The 21,133-nt window shown below is 38.0% G+C and overlaps 1 protein-coding gene across 2 annotated transcripts in view; it reads right to left on the minus strand.

The window, feature by feature from the left end:
* Positions 1 to 1,695: 1,695 nt before the first annotated feature.
* rcan3 (regulator of calcineurin 3) overlaps positions 1,696 to 21,133 on the minus strand; it is a 79,319-nt gene continuing 59,881 nt past the window's right edge. Inside the window, exons 2-4 of one of the 2 annotated variants that reach the window (XM_079832261.1) lie at positions 14,958 to 15,131; positions 11,509 to 11,680; positions 1,696 to 4,122 (exon numbers count right to left, since the gene is read on the minus strand). In XM_079832261.1, the coding sequence (XP_079688387.1) occupies positions 3,968 to 4,122; positions 11,509 to 11,680; positions 14,958 to 15,131 (501 nt within the window). In that variant the 3' untranslated portion in view covers positions 1,696 to 3,967. The remainder of the gene's footprint in view (positions 4,123 to 11,508; positions 11,681 to 14,957; positions 15,132 to 21,133) is intronic. The other variant, XM_079832260.1, reaches the window with a different exon arrangement.

A 21,133-nucleotide genomic window follows, 5' to 3' on the forward strand; every position in this document is an offset into this window, starting at 1 on the left:
CGGTTCTTTGACTAAGGTGCGATATAGTACCTCTGAAGAGCCGCTGAAGAACCACTGAAGCACCAAAATTGGTGCTATATAGCACTAAAAAAGGTTCCCCTATGATTACGAGCCAAGAACCATTTTTGGTGCCATATAGAACCTTTTTTTTAGAGTGTACTAAGACCGACGGAAAATGAAAAGTTGCAATTTTCTAGGCCGATATGGGTAGGAACTATTCTCTCATTCCTGCGTAATAATCAAGGGGCTTTGTGCCGTCTCATGAGTGCAGCGGCTCAATGATATTACACAGCACCTGAAAATAGGCTAACTTCCGTCAACATAACCAACTTGACAACCTGCTTACACAGGGAGCGTGCTGGGGACTATTTTCAGACACTGTGTAATATCATTGCGCCACTGCATTCATGGGACGGCACAAAGTTCCTTACTACGCAGGAATGAAAGTATAGTTCCTAGCCATATCGGTCTAGAAAATCACAACTTTTCATTTTCCGTCTTAGTACACAATGTAACTATACAAATCACAACATGTAAATAGGAAAATGTCTGCGTTATTTTAGGCTAGATGGAGCGGGTTACCTCCAGTCTTTGTGCTAAGCTAGGCTAGCAGTGGGTGCGTCAGACAGAGTTATGGCACACACGGAGATGAGAATGGTATGTATGGATTTATCTAACTCTGGAGGATACGGTGAATAAGCTAAAGTCACAAAAAGTCGGCGTGTTCCTTTAAGAACAGTTCCACATGTGTAATCGTTTATGGTTAATTTAACAAGCATGAATAACATTGTTTAACCTTGTCCAATAAAGATCTGTAAAGCTTATTTGGATTTTTACAAATGTAGCTTTAAAATACAGTATCCTGAAAAAGGGACGTTTCTTCATTTGCTGGGATTATATGATAAAAAAAGATATGCTTATGCCTATAATTAGCATCTACCAGAATCTTAATATGCACCTATAGCAAATTCAGGCAGATCTAGTTATAGCGGTACATTTTGTTCAAAGCTACTGGCTGTTATTCACAAGCTCCTTATTTCCCTCAATGAATAATTCCCTCAAGGGTGTGTTAGAACGTGTATAATTAGTATCTTTGTATCAGTATTTGTATCCCAGGAGACTGGGCTGGGATCTCCTCATTGACAGGTAGAAACAAAAGCCAGGTGTGTCCCATTCTCCCCTGGTAAATTAGAGAGGAACCTCCTTTTATTGTCAGTTTATACAAGTGGATTGTGGAAAGTAGGCTAATTCTCTAACAGTTCATCTCAGCTTTGGTTGAAATAGACAATCAGGAACAATAAGGCACAATCCGAATTTGAAATTTTTCCATTCTTTTTTACTTGGAGTAAGATTTCACATGGACAATGTCTTTTCAGAATTAAACTCAAAGATTTTGCCCATACATGACCACTCCTTTAAACACAGCTGGAATGAGGAAGAGAAGGACACACATACAAATTTGCAAATATATCCTGGTGAGAACTTCCTATTCACTATTAATATATGATAAACGTTATTCACACCCTTATACAGTATTGGACTTCAGATGCACACCTTTGGAGGAACTACTTGTGTGAAATAAACACATTACAGCACTTTTTTTAAGAATCAGTTCTTTATATATATATATATATATATATATATATATATATATATATATATATATATATATATATATATATATATATCTTCATTTATATATTTATATGCCAATGAGAAACAAAAATCATATTTACACAAACGTAAGCAAGCCAAGAATCAGAGTACACCTCTGCAAAAGAAAAGAAAAAACCTTACCATACAGGACACCGACATATAACCGTAAATTATTGCTTCGTGTTCACAGGTTATGAACTACAGTTACAGTACTAGACAATATCTATCCAAACTGAACGGCAAAAGTGGTAGAACTGACCATCTGTAGCCTTCCTTAAAAATAAAAAAGAGAACAAGATCATTTTACTGATACGAAGCAACAACAGCCTTAAAGACAGTAAAAAAGATCAATACATTATGCTGCCAATGACAGGATTATCTGTAACAACTCAGTACAAATTTGCTTCATGTATTCATATACGTCGCTTTGCTTCTTCCTTTTGTCTTAAAGGTGAACACACGCAAAACTCAAAGAGTCCAAAACATTTCTTCATGCTGGTTATCAATAACTTTGTTCGCCCATGTTTCTCGCCCTTGTAGTGACCAAACACCCGAAAAAACAACAGGCAGACACAGGCAGGAGAAAAGGGCTGCATTCAGAGTGAAATACAATCGGGAAAGACTGCATCTATGGAAAAGTCACAGCATGCAGAATTAAGAAAAGAAAAAGGTAAACTCCTTTTCTTTATTATTTGCTAATGGAGTCATTGAAGGATTGGTTTGCAAAGGCAATTTAGTCACATGAATATCAGCGTTATTTGTTTGCATGTCTTTTTTTAAATGTGATTTACATCTATCGCAATGACTTTTCATTGATTATCATTCAATATTTAACTGGATTTTCTTTCTTTTTTTGACTGAAATAGGACTTTTAATAAGGCTAATTTGACCGCCATCATCGGTGGATTCTGCTTCACTGACTGTACATTAGTAAAAACACATCTTAAAATTACACCATTCACCAATTTGTAACCATTTTGGTATGAATTAACACAGTGGAGATTTATCAAGTGGAAAAAATTATTTGCGAGACATAAAAGACTTTGGATAGTTCACCCAAAAAGCGAGTTGTACTACTTTCTTTCTTCTACATAATAGAAGATATTTTAAGAAAAGTGTTTTTGTTCAAACAATGAAAGTCCAGAAATGTTTGGTTGCCGACATTCTTCAAAAATGAAAAATTCTTATTTGATGTTCAAGAGAAGAAAGGCAACATGAATGATGACCGAATTTTCATTTTTGGGCGAACTATCCCTTTAAGAAGTAATCTGTCAACGCAAAACAGTTAACATTGAGATGACAGTAGTAAAGCATTCATACAGTCACATTGATTTTCAGTAAACATACGCAGAGACACCGAACATTGCAAATGCTACTGAAGTTGAAGTGAGAAAAAGCTAAAGCATAAAGGTGCCGAAAAAGATGGGGTGAAACGAAGACCCATAACATGTGCTTTTTCCTGTTTGTCTGGCCCGCGAGTGAACGTTGCGCTATACAAGTACAAAATGTCGAACTTTACACCTGACTGTTTCTTCACTTTCCAAGGCCGTCCCTCTGAAAGACAGTAGTCAGATATGCTCAAAGTTGCTTTAACACAGAGTATAAAATACACCAGTTAGCATGCAAAAATGTGTGGTATCAAATACACAGTAAGAATAATACACATCTAACTTAGCGAACGGACATGTTAAACACCCTCTCGTCTTCACCAACATGACAGAAACACTTCAACCGACGCCTTCGCTCTTATCGTCTCCGTCAAACATCTTGCCATCCCATTCCAGCATGGTACGAACAGGCATAATGACGCACGCAGGACACAATCCCAGCGCTGTAGGTGCGCCAACCCGACCGATATGGAGATAAATACGGACACAGCCGTCAAGAGAAAACCGGAGGAAGCAGAATGGGTCCGCTTCCTTTTTTTAAAGCATTTTTTTCTTTGATCAATCAAAGTGACAAACAGTAACAAAGTTTACATGTAACCTACTTCTACGACTGTTAATTACAATTACTGCTCTTTAATGCTACAGGACAAAGACTCTAAATGAGGGAATGAAAGTGCTATGGTTGTGGGAGGGGGGTCGCAAGCTCATCGCCCCCTGTCTGTCCCATGAGGCAGCGGTGAGACGGTGTGTTCAGTCCACGAGTCCAGTTCAGAACAACACAAGTCACCTGTGCACTGAGCACCCCTCCAAATCCATCCATGTCTTAGTTTAGCTTTTTTTGTTATTGAAATAAAGTGCGTCTTTCTCAGGATGAGAGAAAGAGACACAGAGAGAGAGAAAACATGTGCAGTGTGCTGAAGGATTTAGTTGTAGACTTTTGGGGGACCGTCGGGACGTCTGGTCTGGACTATCTTGCCTTTTGGCCGGGCTTCTTCCTCTTCCTCAGTTTCACTCTCACACACGTGGACCACCACGCTAGGAGTGGACTCTGTACCCGCATGCAGCTCGTACTTCTCACCTAGAGAGATAGATGAAAGACAATAAGATACAATTTTCCTTGACCTTTTAAAATAAAGGTTGATGTAATAAAAATATCATCAAAACTTTCTTCTCAGCCCCAAAAAGATGCGTCCAAAATAAACTATATATTGCCAAAAGTATTGGGACACTCCTCCAAATCATTGAATTCAGGTGTTCCAATCACTTCCATGGCCACAGGTGTGTAAAATCAAGCACTAGGCATGCAGACGCTTCTACAAACATTTGTGAAAGAATGTGTCTCTCTCAGGAGCTCAGTGAATTCAAGCTGGTACTATGATAGGTTGCCACCTGTGCAATAAGTCCATTCGTGAAATTTCCTCACTACTAAATTTCCCACGGTCAACTGTTAGTGGTATTATAACAAAGTGGAAGCAATTGAGAACAACAGCAACTCAGCCATGAAGTGGCAGGCCAGGTAAAATCACAGAGCGGGGTCAGCGCATGCTGAGGCGCACATTTCGCAGAAGTCGCAAACTTTCTGCAGAGTCAATAGCTACAGACCTTGAAACTTCGTGCAGCCCTCAGATTAGCTCAAGATCAGTGCGTAGAGAGCTTCATGAGAATGGGTTTTCATGGCCGAGCAACTGCATCCAAGCCTTACATCACTAAGTGCAATGCAAAGTGTGGGATGCAATGGGGTAAAGCACGCCGCCACTGGACTCTAGAGCAGTGGAGACGTGTTCTCTGGAGTGATGAATCACGCTTCTCTGTCTGGCAATCCGATGGACGAGTCTGGGTTTGGCAGTTGCCAGGAGAACGGTTCTTGCCTGACTGCATTGTGCCAAGTGTAAAGTTTGGTGGAGGGGGGGGGGGATTATGGTGTGGGGTTGTTTTTCAGGGGTTGGGCTTGGCTCCTTAGTTCCAGTAAAAGGAACTCTTAATGCTTCAGCATACCAAGACATTTTGGACAATTTCATGCTCCCAACTTTGTGGGAACATGTTGGGGATGGCCCCTTTCTGTTCCAACATGACTGCGCACCAGTGTACAAAGCAAGGACCATAAAGACATGGATGAGACGTTTGGTCTGGAGGAACTTGACTAGCCTGCACAGAGTCCTGACCTCGACCCTATAGAACACCTTTGGGATTAATTAGAGGGAAAACTGTGAGCCAGGCCTTCTCGTCCTACATCAGTGCCTGATCTCACAAATGCGCTTCTAGAAGAATGGTCAAAAATTCTCATAAACACACTCCTAAACCTTGTGGAAAGCCTTCTCAGAAGAGTTGAAGCTGTTTTAGCTGCAAAGGGTGGGCCAACTCCACATTAAACCCTACGGATTAAGAATGAGATTTCATTAATTATGCTGCGTTCACACCAAACGCGAATTGAGCGTCAAAATCGCGTCTACCGCGTCTAGTTTCACGCGCGAACATTTTGAATGCATTCGCGCGTCCGCGGAGAATTGGACGCGTGTAGAAATCGAGCGTTTGAAGCAAAATTGACGCGCGTTCAAGGCACTCCAGGAGAAATATGTCATAAAACACCACTCTGCCTCTTTTCATTTTCATTAAACATATATATTAAGCATTAATAGCCACACAAATGTGGTCCAGGCAACTCCTACATTATCTTCACTACATGTATATTTAAATATCCTTAAAATATAAAGTTATGAAACTTCTGTTTGCCCTCAGTCAAAACGATTTGGCAGACAAAAAATTATAGATTCATGAGAGCAAAGCTCGGCCGTTAGATCTACACAAAACGAACCACTACAGGACATCAGAGCCAGCGGCAGACGCCAGAAGGACTGGCCGAGGAAAGGCTGCCTTCGCCGGGGTTATGAGCAGTGATTGCCAGGTGATCGCCTGGATCTCACAACTCCAAAAACTCAAGATATTTTTTTTTAAATAGGCGCTCTCTTTATAAATAAACCACATATTTGAGCTTTAAACAACTACATTCCCACCTGAAAAAGTCTTAAAACTACATTTTGTGACACAATAGTACTATTTTTAATTTATGCAGGGTTTCTCATACACGTCACTTTACCACGTGACAGCAGCAAGCAGGCTCCTGATTGGTTAACGCGGCGCAAATTGACGCCAAAGTTCAAAATTTTCAACTCGGGCGTCAGAGCGCGAATTCGCTTCAAACGCGTGAATGCACAAAAGCCCCATTCGCGTGTAACGCGCGTATCGCGCAAGACGCTCAATTCGCGTCCAATTTGCGCCATTCGCGCGAATGAGGCGGATTCGCGTTCTTCGCGCCGCGAGACAACGCGCCTTTCCATTGACTTAACATTGAAATCACTCGCGCCAGACGCTCTATTCGCGTTTGGTGTGAACGCAGCATTAAAGTTCATGTGAATGTAAAGGCAGGCGTCCCAAAACTTTTGGCAATATAGTGTATGCCCTGAATTTGATGATGAACTTCTCGATCGGTTATGAAATGCATTCTGAGGGTAGGACATTGAAAACAAGACGACAAATACATTCCCGGACATACTACTTCTGCCATGTTTGCATTGTCTTTTGATCCAAATATTGACCTGATGTAATGACAATTGCAATGATGGCAAAAATATATTTCTCAAGTATTGTTAAACAAGAACAACTTAACCATGACGAAGAAATTTCTTAGCATGGCTTAACCAAACTGTACAGTTAATGTAAATGAGGTAAATATACCCTAAAGTCATAGGTACCTCTTAATGAATAAAATGGCCTTTGTTTAATAATAAAAATATACTTAATTATTTTCACCTCTAGTTCAGCATGCTGCTCTTCTAAAATAATATTATATCTATTATTATTATTACATTAAATTATTTTGCCTCTAGTTCAACTCTAAGACTATATAATTATATAATTACTACTAATACTATTATTTATATATATATATATATATATTTTTTTTTTTTATTATACTAAATTGTCTCCTCTAGTTCAACTCTTCTAAAACTATATAATATTATTATATCTATTAGCATTGTTAATAATAATAATAAAATCCTAAACTATATTACATTGAATTATAATTAACAAGTAATTTATTATATTACATATATTAATATGAAAATGTTGCCAATTTGTACTCCCATTATTACACTTTTTTTCATTACACATTGCCTCAAGAAAACATCAATATGCAAATTATATATATATACACATTGTATTGAATGGGACTACCAATTTATGGCAATTTTACCCATATATTGCTTAAAGTAAAATGGTATATTAATTCATTCCATTATATATTTCATAACATAGTTGAGAATTATCTTTATACAAAGTTTGGTTTAAAAAAAAAAAACGTAAAAAATCCTAAAAATTGATTTGTGAATGAAAAATAATAATTTATGTACATGTAATTTCATGTCATTTTCCACTACAGAGGACATAACATAACATATGAATAAATATACATTTTATAAATGCTCTAAAACAATTTAAAAATCCATGTAAAAACTTTTTTCTGGGTCTCAGGAGGCTATTTTAGCCTTTAGTTCAACATGGTACTTTTCTAATATTATATTATTATTATTATTAATATTAGGAAAGGAATAATAATATATTACAAAACAGTGCTCTTTAAGAAGGGCCACTGGGACAGACGATCTGATCCTTACATTAAATAAACATATGCTACAGATTATGTTTGATCTTACAGGCTTGTTACTATGACAACTCTAATATGAGTTTTGAAGAGTGGAACAGTCCAGGATTTTGTTATATCATTAAATCCAGATAACTCGGTAATCCAGACATTTTGTGTTAAGATTTAAGATAAGATTTTGCCTTCTTTCCTGCATCAGGCAGATGTTTTGGGGAGCACAAGCCAGATAAATGTTCTCACTAACAACAGATGTTAGATTTGAAAGCCATTAAAAGATTAGATCCCTTAGTAAACAGATATAGTTTACGTCCCCAAGATTAAGTAATAGAAGCACCACCATTGAGGACACTACACACACAAACACAAACACTGAGAAACAGAATAAGGGTTACTATAGTAACGATAAGCCAGACCAATAAGAGGTTTGCCATGGCAGGGAGTCAGTGTGTGTTGAGATATTTACCAGCAGGGGGCGCAGACACCGCACTGTTACAGTTCTTTCAACACATTAGCTGTTCACCAACCGCACGTTAACACATGAGTGATAACCAAAATTATCTCTTACGATACAGCATGCTTTCAATGTATTTATTCTTTTGGCTTTTTTCTTCAGGCTTTACAACTACTTCAAACTTTTTGGTCAGGCTTTTTCAAATCTTTTTGACCTTCTTCAACCTTTTCCAACTCAGAAACCCCCTTATATGAACTGCTTTATTTTCTCAGTAACTGTATAACAACTTTCATGGAAACATTAATAAACATTACATACAACTAGTGCTTACCTACAATATCACTCAAAAGTATTTAATACTTTTATTCAGCAAGGGTGCATTCAATTAATCAAAAGTCACAGGAAAGGCTTTTACACCGTTACAATTTTTTATTTTAAATAAATGCATTTAATATATATTACATTTTAATATATTAAAATAGAAAACAGTTGTAATAATATTTCACTACATTTTATGGTTTATACACTCAGAGGCAAAAAAACAAAACAGATGAAAACACAGTTTCGTTTGACCAATAATTAAAAAAAATATAGAAGAAATTGACCACATTTGGATATCAATCCTGCAACATACAAAATATTTTATAATATAATAATATTTTATATATTGTAACTTCTTACAAAATATTTTTTTTAAATTGTACCGTTAAAAGAAATGACATTATATATATATATATATATATAGTATGTTGCAGAATTTATATACAAATGTGGTCAATTTCTTCTAGTTTATTTTTAAATTATTGGTAAAAAAAACTGCCAATTGATTTAAAAAATTTTTACTAGATTAAATCACACTTTTTTCTGTAATTAAAACATGTTAATATATTTTAGAATGTAATAATTTCACAGTTAATCTCCAAATTAATGTAGAAACAACAAAGATATGTTAAATGGCATCTTTTGATGAATGAAAGCCAGTATCACTTATACCATTACAGCTACTGATGTCTCAATTCATTTTAATTTTTTAAACATTAATTAATTATAGCCATTCAACATTGTAGGGTAATTGAAAGCTATTAATTGTTAATTTATTAGGCTTAAAAAATATAACAACTTTTAATTTAAGTGAACTTAAAACAATCCTCACATAAACAAATGTCATTTTTTCCTGTGCCCTTCCTATACCCGTCTAACGGGTAGGATATATACAGAAATTGATTAAAGTTATCAAACAGTCTGCACTGCCAAAGTTATCAATTAAATATAGATTAATCCTTATTAAAGCTACAAAAGTTCTTAAGTCAAGAGCAGTGAGTAATTTTCTGTTAGCTTTGTTCTTTGATTAACATTAATGACAGACAGCATTAGTGGCTGCTGTCCACTTCAATACATTTCTGTATAGTATATTATCAGATTACAGACCCCTCTTTTGATAAATACAAAAAAAAAGAAAAGAAAAAACATTTCACAAAACAAGCACAAGAACACTATTCAGGCACAAAGTTTGGAACGTGTTGAATTACATATATAATGTTCATAAACTTGATTTATAACAAATATGTTTAACTCTACAGGGAGTGCAGAATTATTAGGCACGTTGATTTTCTGATCATATTTTTTTTCCAGGCACATTTGACCAATTCCAAACCACAGTAATCCTAATAACTACTATTGATTTAGTATTTAATAATGTATAAGTGATATATAATTGTTCATGAAGGCTGGAAATGAAAATCACCTTATATTCAGGTGTGCAGAATTATTAGGCATGTTTTCTTTTACCGATAAATTGAGCCAAAAAAGAGATTTAACTCAGACTGAAAAGTCAAAAAGTATTAAATGCCCATGAGAAGGATGCAATACTAATGCAATACTAGACATTGCAGTTAAGGCATGACCATTGGACAGTGAAATGCTCGTTGGGTCAGCAGGGTCAGACAAAAACATGTGGCGGAGAAAAGACACCTGTTAACCGCAAAAGAATTAAGAATTAAGGTGAAGAATTAAGGGTGAAACCATCAGGAACCCTTTAGTCTCCAGCGCCACCATTTTCCAGAGCTGCAACCTACCTGGAGTCTCCAGAAGTGCAAGGTGTCAGGATCTCAGAGACTTCAGTTAGGTAAAGAATCCTAAAAAATGACCCCCACTAGATAAGAATCACAAGCTGAAGTGTTGTAAAATACATGAAGCCTGCTTTTTTATAGGCTTTATAGGTTTTATAGGTTGAGAGTGACTCTTGAAGGACCAGCACCGCATCCTCTAGTACCACTGTTTGAAGAATTCATCTTCCAGAATCTGGCAGGACGTTTTGGGAGCTCATTTTAGTCCATCCTGAAGTCCGTTTTGCAGAGATGGACTAAAAATGAACTCCCAAAACGTACTGCCAGATTCTGGAAGATGAATTCTTCAAACAGTGGTACTAGAGGATGTGGTGCTGGTCCTTCAAGAGTCACTCTCAACCTATCTGTCCATAAAGCCTATAAAAAAACCTTCTTCATGTATTTTACAACACTTCAGCTTGTGATTCTTATCTAGTGGGGGTCATTTTTTAGGATTCTTTACCTAACTGAAGTCTCTGAGATCCTGACACCTTGCACTTCTGGAGACTCCAGGTAGGTTGCAGCTCTGGAAAATGGTGGCGCTGGAGACTAAAGGGTTCCTGATGGTTTCACCCTTAATTCTTCACCTTAATTCTTAATTCTTTTGCGGTTAACAGGTGTCTTTTCTCCGCCACATGTTTTTGTCTGACCCTGCTGACCCAACGAGCATTTCACTGTCCAATGGTCATGCCTTAACTGCAATGTCTAGTATTGCATTAGTATTGCATCCTTCTCATGGGCATTTAATACTTTTTGACTTTTCAGTCTGAGTTAAATCTCTTTTTTGGCTCAATTTATCTGTAAAAGAAAACATGCCTAATAATTCTGCACACCTGAATATAAGGTGATTTTCATTTCCAGCCTTCATGAACAATTATATATCACTTAAACATTATTAAATACTAAATCAATAGTAGTTATTAGGATTACTGTGGTTTGGAATTGGTCAAATGTGCCTGGAAAAAAAATATGATCAGAAAATCAACGTGCCTAATAATTCTGCACTCCCTGTACATTGTTTTTGGATTCACTTTATCTATCTGCAGAAGTTAGTTAGTGTGTATGATGATTGTGTGTGTGTGTGTGTGTGTGTGTGTGTGTGTGTGTGTGTGTGTGTGTGTGTGTGTGTGTGTGTGTGTGTGTGTGTGTGTGTGTGTGTGTGTGTGTGTGTGTGTGTGTGTGTGTGTGTGTGTGTGTGTGTGTGTGTGTGTGTGTGTGTGTGTGTGTGTGTGTGTGTGTGTTTTGTACCTGGTCCCAGTTTGGCCACAGCACACAGCAGGTCGTAGTTGATCACAGGTGTGGCATCATCACCCTGGCTCCATCCCACAGATGGGGACGCCGGTGGAGAGATGAGGAACTGCTTGACAGGTTGAGGCGGGGCAAGGTATGTCTTGTCCACATCGTCCCCCGAATTCTGCACCTGTGGCCAGACAGAAAAAAGCGGCGGTGGAAACTGTGAGAAATGTGGCTAATATTCTGACAAGGTTCTCTCAAATTATGAAGAAGCATTAATAGAATGTAATGTCTGTTGTGTAAAATGTATTGTTCCAGAAACGTTAATAGAACGTTTGTTCAAAGTTATCTGTTTTTTAATAATGTTCTTATAACTTTAGCACACAAACATTATGTATACATTGTTTCCTGAAATGTTTTAGTTTAACGTTTTTTAAATGTTACTTATTTCAGAATGTTCAAAAGTATCGTTCCCATGTTTGCGGAATGATAAAATGGAATGTTCCCTTAAAGGGTTAGTTCACCCAAAAATGAAAATTGTCATTAATTACTTACCCTCATGTCGTTCGACACCCGTCAGACCTCCGTTCATCTTCAGAACACAAATGAAGATATTTTAGTTGAAATCTGATGGCTCTGAAAGGCCTCCATTGGCACAATGGCACGGTTCACTATCAAGACCCTTAAAAGGTACTAAAGACGTCGTTACAAAGTCCATCTCACTACAGTGGTTCTACAATAACTTTATGAATCAGCGATAATAGTTTTTGTGCGCAAAAAAACCCTAAATAACGACTTACATAGTGATGACGATTTCAAAACACGGCATCATGAAGCTTCGAAGCGTTATGAATCAGCGAGTCGAATCAGCGGTTTGAATCGCCAAATTTCAGCAGTTTGGCGGTTTGATACGCGATCCGAATCATCATTCGGCTCATTGATTCATAACGCTTCGAAGCTTCATGATGCCGTGTTTTGAAATCGTCATCACTATGTAAGTCGTTATTTAGGGTTTTTTTGCGCACAAAAACTATTATCGCCGATTCATAAAGTTATTGTAAAGCCACTGTAGTGAGATGGACTTTGTAACAACGTCTTTAGTGTCTTTTAAGGGTCTTGAGAGTGTAACGTGCCATTGTGCCAATGGAGGCCTTTCAGAGCCATCAGATTTCAACTAAAATATCTTCATTTGTGTTCTGAAGATGAACGGAGGTCTGACGGGTGTCGAACGACATGAGGGTAAGTAATTAATGACAGAATTTTCATTTTTGGGTGAACTAACCCTTTAACGTTCATAACGTTCAACCAAGAACACACATTTTTAAAACATTAAAATTGAACGTTCAGAGAACATTCAGAAATAACATATTCATAAATAAATAAAAAAGTTAGCAAAACGTTATTAGAGCATATTTTTGTGAGCTTGGAAAGCACAAAACAAGACTAAATTATAAGAATAAGGCAGCCAGCGGCTATTTTCAGCAACTAGATTCTATTTACACTAAGGGAAGATAGCATATTTTCTTTGCAATAAGCTAAGTGTAGATAGTAGTTAGATGCTATTAATACTTATAAATAGTGGCAGATACTATTTGCACCTCAGTGTTGTTACCAAGTGGAAACCTCCCGCAGTTTCTCTTGAAGCCAATACGGAAGTGACTTAAACTGCAATTCATCGACTGGCCGCTAGGGACAGACTCCAGAAGGGAGCAGAATCTCATTGGGCCCCATGTTAAAATGCCCAAATTTACAGCAGAATAAAACATGTTTACAGCCTGGTACAAATTGTGGTTTTGGTCTATACGACTAATTTTGCCCTTCATGACAACTGTGAGGGGGGCAAATTTTTTCTATAACTCATTCGTTTACATTATATAAAGCCTTAAAGTTCTGCATAATTAAGGGCGTGGCCACTTTGAGTGACAGGTGGATAGCCGTTTATCTGCTGTCTGTTAGTCATTGCGTCGCCTCAGCTCCGCCCACGTCCCGCCTCTCGAACTCGGGTCAATTCGGGGCAAAATGTTCTGCCATGCACCTTACCCCCACACTATTGTTACTGCTGACAATACAACACCTTCCGTAATTTTGTCTGGCCCAACCAGACATCCGTGGGCAGCGTTAAAGTAAATGGCGTCTGCCAACGATGCAGGCTATTTGCACTTAGTGTAAATCGACACTATGTACGTAAGAATTAACTACTTGTGCACTACTTTTAAACTAAATATATCCTCTAAGCTAAATATAGCTGAGTTCAGGCCCAGATTGGATTGATTTGAAAGAATACTCTCTCGATAGTTGCATCTCTCTGAAGGAAACAGGCTATTCTGTTACTGTTCATAGACGCACGATGTCCTACCTAGATCATATCCGCACTCACAAATACACAGCACCATTGTGAGAGGAGTGTGTCCATTCTTTATGTGTTCAGCGTAAAACAGCTCAGTAAAATGGAGCTCATTTACTACATAATGATTCAAGAAATATATTTGTCTGTCTGATTTCAGATAATTAATGGCAATAATGGTTAGTCACACACGGATGTCTCCACAGTGCGTGTGTGTGTGTGTGTGTGTTACTGTGCTGAGAACAGTGTGTTCTTTAACTATCCCCAGCTGGAAGACCTCAGAGAGGAGACATAAAAATCTAAACTGCGGTTCTCTCCTCTGGTCTCCTGCTAATATTACACTGATAGTTCCAAGATCTCGGCTCATGTTGCTTCCTATTAGTCTTATATAATTGTCTTTTTCGTTCGAGTAGTTTAACACATTGTCTTTGACAGTCTTAAAAACACCAACGGTCAAAGAAAAGCTTACAATCTAAGAGCTGTGTGACTGTCATGTTTGCGTGCCGCGCTGAAGGGACCAAACTTCCCCCGTACGTGATTTTAAAACGTAAGACGCACCAAGATTTCAATTCAGATGGACTACAGGTTATTTTTTATGGTAGGCCAAAAAGTGTTTCTTTTTAAATGTGATCGTTTGTACATTTTAAATACACAAATTAGAATATGAAAAATATGCAATATGAAAATTATTTTCAAATAAAAGCATTGTCTTTTAACATTTTCTTAATAAAATACAAGATCTGGTTTTCAAGGAGCCTTTTTCCTAAATGTACATCTTGAAAAAGGGGGGTTGTCTTATATTTATCTTCTATTCTGAACAATACGGTAATTTAAATTGTAATAATACTTCACAATATTACTGCCTTTCTGTATTTTGGATCAAATAAATGTAGCCTTAGAATAAGAGACTAGAATAAGAGACTATAAAAAAGTTAAATGTTATTAATATTTTGGACAGTTTGAAAATATAGTTTCAGAAGGAATGTGTGCAACAGTCGTATGGACTAATTTAATGGCTTTCAGGTTTGGACCGACAGTGAATAAATGATAAAATAATTTTCATTTCTGGATGAACAATTCCTTTACTGCAGAACGGCATAATAAAGAATAATGCGCTGACCTGTGCGAAGTACAGTTTTAGTTTAATGCCGTTGAAATCGGATTCGTGGAGCTCGATGCGTGCGCGTGCAGCAGCCTCTGGAGTGCTGAAGCTGATCCGAACTCTTCTGAAACTCTTGAACATCTGGAAGGACGTCTGATCATCATAGCTCCTGAACAGAGCCTCAAACCGCTCCTGAGGAGAAGTAAAACACAAAACAATTCATTACTGCTTTGAATTAAATAACTTCATGTCTATTCGTTATAAACGTATTGCGGTGTGTCATTTCATGATTATGCTGATATTGTTAGCAATTGTGTTAATAAAACTAGTGTAATGCTCTCTTGGTGCCCTAAAAGAATGGGACAGGACCCAGGACTGCTGACTGGAACGGTTTCAAACAGTAGGAGGTGTGTAAAATATGAAGTGTGACCTTCACTCGATTTACCCTACACAAAACCACAATGTGCACTATACCAATGACCCATGATTAAGCTAATGACTGATTGTTTAACATATAAACGTATTAATATAAAGTGCAACCAATATTCAAATTGATACCACAAAAAAAAAAAAACCTTTCAAAATAAAAACCAAATAAACAGCAGCTAAAACGTATTAAACTTGTTCAAGCTAATCGTAAATCTGCATAATACATTTTTGCCTCCCGCATGCAAAATGTTTGTGTTTACATTGTTTATCAGCGTTTCTGTTCCCACACATAGCGAGAGTTTGTTTTGAACTCAGACACTGTGTAGCAAGAAGAGATGTGTCAATCACTAATTCATGCGCAGAGGCGAGCGTTTCCTGTGAGCGGTGTAGACTTACACACTAAGGAGTGGACATCCGCCTTCATGACACGGCAGCTCTTTGTGTGTGTAAGGGAGAGCGTGTGTGGCATGTAAAATAAACTGCATGTTTACCCTGCTGAAAACACCAGCTAAAACACCATGAATTTACAAGTTGGTTAGTGCTGGTATTGCCATGCTGATGGTCATGGATGTTTTACTGGTTAAAGGGTTAGTTCACCCAAAAATGAAAATTCTGTCATTAATTACTCACCCTCATGTCGTTGGACACCCGTAAGACCTCCGTTCATCTTCGGAACACAAATGAAGATATTTTTGTTGAAAGCTGATGGCTGAGAAAGGCTTCAGACAGGCCTCCATTGGCATTCAGTACATTTACACTCCCAAGACCCATAAAAGGCACTTAAAACGTCGTTACAAAGTCCATCTCACGACAGTGACTCTACAATAATTTTACGATGAGACGACAATAGTCTTTGTGCGCAAAAAAATCAAAATAACACCTTTATCAAACTTGCTCGTCTTCCGTGTGTGCCTCCACGACACATGCGCGAGAATATGACGCAGATCCGGTGTTCGGACACATGACCCAGAAGCGATTTGTTTACGAGCAGAGGAAGACGCGCGTGTCTAAGCTGTTGAATTCTACATTGATCAGTCCTTCCAGAAAAATGCGGCTTTTTTTTGTGATTGTTGCGGGCAAAAATCCTTGATTATGCGGCACGTTTTCTTAAAAAATGCGATGAAAAATGCGGGATATTTATGCAATTTTATGCGATAAAATTGCGGGAACTTGCAAAAACTGCGGTTTGATGAGAAAGAGAAAAAAAGCACTACATCACAGAAAGTGCTGGAATATTTAAGTTCTCATCTTGTTTTATTGAAGACCTTAATAATGGCTCAAATTTACAAAACATTTAGTCAATCAAGTTCTGTAGCTTTACAAAAGGAATATGCTACAACTTCTGAAAAAATTAATAAATAACTTCCTGTTTTACAGATGTCGCTATACAAAACAGACATTTGAGTGCTTCCAATGCACAAAGTGCAATCTCTTAAAGGGTTAATTCACCTAAAAATGAAAATTCTGTCATTAATGACTTCCCTTTATGTTGTTGGACACAAATTAAGATATTTTAGTTGAATTCCGATGGCTCAGAAAGGCCTCCATTGGCACAATGTACACTCTCAAGACCCATAAAAGCCTACTAAAGACGTCGTTACAAAGTCCATCTCACTACAGTGGTTCTACAATAACTTTATGAAGTGACGATAATAGTTATTGTGTGCAAAAAAAACTAAATAACGACTTATATAGTGATGACTGATTTCAAAACACAGCATCATGATGCTATGAATCATCGAGTCGATTCATGATTCGGATCGCGTGTCAAACTGCTGAAATACGTGACTTTGGCGATCCAACCCGCTGAATCGACTCATTGATTCATAACGCTTCAAACCGCTGAATCAACTCATTGATTCATAACGCTTCAAACCGCTGAATCGACTCATTGATTCATAACGCTTCAAACCGCTGAATCGACTCATTGATTCATAACGCTTCAAACCGCTGAATCGACTCATTGATTCATAACGCTTCAAAGCTGTGTTTTGAAATCAGTCAGCACACAGGGAAACTGCTTTGCTCTTTTGCTGTTATTTTTGTTGGCCAATGGGAGTTTGTGCTTCATCATGGTTTCACCGGTATCTATGGTTTCTCCACGGGGTTTGAAGCTTTTCGATGACGTTCGCGTCGGGTAATCACGTCACTTCAAAACGTTCCCATGGCAATAGGCGGAAATGGCGGCTCTTGTGTGAAGTAAACGAAAATTTTTCAACTTTCTGCTAATATATATGACTTTTTTTGCAACGAAAATGCGGGGATTATGAAATCATGATAGCCCCGCATATTTTGCACGCGGAAATAGGCAATTTATGCGGCGAAAGTGCGGCGTATTTGAAAAAATGCGGCCCCCGCATGAATATGCGGACTTTGGCTGATTATGCGTTAAATCACGCGATCGCATAATCGCGTTTTTCTGGAGGGACTGATTGATCGTGCTTTAGGTCTCGCGTAGTTCTCAAAATGGGGCTTAAGTGTGTATTTCATGCATTTCCCGAACCCCGGCGCTACGTCATATTCTCGCGCATGCGTCGTGGAGGCACATACGGAAGACAAGAAGAGGTTGAATAAAGTCGTTATTTTGATTTTTTTTGCGCACAAAAAATATTGTCGTAGCATCGTAAAATTATTGTAGAGTCACTGTGGTGAGATGGACTTTGTAACGACGTTTTAAGTGCCTTTTATGGGAGTGTAAATGTACTGAATGCCAATGGAGGCCTATCTGAAGCCTTTCTCAGCCATCAGCTTTCAACAAAAATATCTTCATTTGTGTTCCGAAGATGAACGGAGGTCTTACGGGTGTCGAACGACATGAGGGTGAGTAATTAATGACAGAATTTTCATTTTTGGGTGAACTAACCCTTTAAGCTAAGAAGCCAGAATATAGTGCACAAGTCAAATGTTATGGTGATCTGGTAACACTTTACCATAAGGTTGTATTAGTCAACATAATGTATTAACTAACATGAACTAACCATGACAACACCTCTGTTCAGCATTAGTTAATCTTTGTTAACGTTAGTTCATAAAAATACAGCTTTTCATGGTTTGTTCATGTTAGTTTACAGTGCATTAACTAATGTCAACAAGTTTTAATAATGCATTAGTAAATGTTGAAATTAACATTAATAAAGATAAACAAATGCTTTATAAGTGCAGTTCATTATTAGTCCATGTTAACTAATGTAGTTAACTCATGAACCTTACTGTAAAGTGTTACCGGTGATATTTTATAAATTTTTGAAAGTCCCTGTTCACCGTAACAAGGATATCATCTTTCAGATTTGGAAAGACATGCGGGTGAATACATTTTCATTTCTTTCCTTTAATGAAGAATGAAACAAAAAAGATTAACATGCTGAACAGTGTAAAGTTAAGTTTTAGTTTAGTGCCGCTGAAATCTGATTCGTGGAGGTGGGGACATGAACCATGACAACCTTAACTGAACTGCAAAATGTGAATGCATAAATAATAAAATAAAATATTTATACTAATAAAAGGATTTTAAGTATTAATGCTACGGGTGCACAATATTAAACTTCTGTCTAATACAAATAAGAAGATTATTATTTACATGCTATGGCTGATATTAAAATTATTTACTATTGTGACTAAATAAATTAAAGATAAAACCCTAAAAGAAAAAAATCTATCATTTTAAATACTACAAGCAAATTTAGGAATCACAACATTGTAATGTTTTGAGACCCCCCCCCCCCCCCCCAAATTAATTTAATTATTTCTTTGGTATGGCACCAATATATGTTTTTACAACCCACTGATGTAAAAAAAGAAAGAAAAATGAAAAAAAGGATTGTATCTGTTGTGATATCTAGGGGCCTATTTGAACGATCGGAGCGCATGGTCTGAAGCGCATGGCGCACTTAGAGCGTGTCCGAATCCACTTTTGTAAGTTTAACAACAGGAAAAATGGACGCCGCACCCGATGCATGGTCTAAAGCCCCGTTTCCTCCGAAATTACCCAGAACAATTTGTACCAGGAACTTTTTTCCCCCAGACCTGCTACTGTCTGCGTTTCCACTGCGGTCTAAAGTACCGTGAAGATTAGGCAAATTAGTCCAGAGACGTGGGACTGCGTGCGACTGTTCCTCCCAGTCAGCGACGGACAGTAATCATTTTTGCGCGACACTGTCTGCAACAGTAACAAGTATGGAGGAGATTCAAGCTGCGCTATGTATTGGTTTACTAAAGATGTAATTAACAAAGAGGCGGAAGAGACGAGCACTGATACTAAAGCGTATTCTGAAAGCTCGTAAAGCTAGATTTAAAATAAGACAACGTATGTTAATATCAGCTATTACGGACACTGACAGCGTGATTGCTGAGACAACACGTGCCATCGGACAGAAAGAGCAAGACTGATATTTACTGAACGCAGAACGAACCTCGCAAGACTTTTAAAAATGGCAGTTGAAATAAAATGCTGCGTGAGCTCAACCAATCAGCATGTTCAGCGCACATGTACCACCCCCGAAAGTTCCTGAACTTTGAAAAAGTACTACCTCTGGAGCAAGTCCGTTTGGAGGGGGACATATTTACCCTGAACTTCATTTAGACCCTGCGGTCGAAACTCACCAAGTACCACCCCAAAGTTCCTAGTTCCTGGGGAAAGTTCCTGCGGTGGAAACGCGGCTTAAAAGGGTTGTTCCTATGCTCTTAATGAGTCATGGGTGTGTTTTTAGTCAATCTCCATTGACTTTGTATTGCGTGAAGCGGCCTCCTTGTCATTTTGGACTTGTAACAAAAAACAGAACAAGGTCTAAAAGCGGATATGTGACAAAGTGTACAGCAAACAAGCTAAACAAAACCCACAACCAAAAACCCAGAAGTTTTATAAGCTGTTGTCCCAAAAAACGAGCTTATGAGGACACAAAAGTGAATTCAGGCCATTGAGACAGAGCGCGACATGTTATATTACACTGAGAACTACACCCACTAGAGGGGAACGTATAATCAGCAACAGGAAATATATATAAACCTGACATCTGGATATTTGACTTAACAGTGACAAAATGTTTACTGCACACATAGGCATACTGAGTGTCAGGATCCCAAAATGTACCCATTCTTCCTGCTGAAGCTTCACGTTTTATTGCCTTTATCCACTTTGTCTCCTTAAACGCTCGTTTGTTTGGGTTGACAGCTTATAAAAACTTATTTCTGTGTTTTTTAGCTTATTTGCTGTACACTTTGTCACATATCAGCTTTTAGACATTGTTCTGTTTTTTGTTATAAGTCCGAAATGACAAGGAAGGCGCTTCACGCAATGCAAAGTCAATGGAGAGCGTTGGATTGTTTTCCCCCCTGGTGTGGGCGTGGCCTTAATACGCTCTGTCTCTATAGGCGCATATTAATGCGCTCTTTAAATAACACAAAAAATACTGCGCTATTGACTTTAGACCCGGTTTTCAGGTCAATGGCGCAGTCCTTTTCAGTTACCTCAAAATAGCAACGCGCCAACAATGCGCCTGAACACACCTCGTTTTCAGACCAGCATGTCCATGGGCACACAAATGGGCACAAATGTATTTGTTATTTAATCAACGTGGCGCAGGACGTGAAAATAACTGAAACTGAGACTAGCAAAAAACACTTGCGTTGAGCCTGGTGCCGCATTGCACCGGCGGGTGCATGACAGGGGCCCTAGTATGACTGTAAATATAGTCCTAATGAGGCTGAGCATCCAAAGAGGACAGCTGAGATTTTCCCCTCACAATGTGTTGCTGGTTGATGGACAGACA

The sequence above is a fragment of the Gobio gobio genome (genome assembly GCF_949357685.1).
Source record: "Gobio gobio genome assembly, chromosome: 13".
Lineage (NCBI taxonomy): Eukaryota > Metazoa > Chordata > Actinopteri > Cypriniformes > Gobionidae > Gobio > Gobio gobio.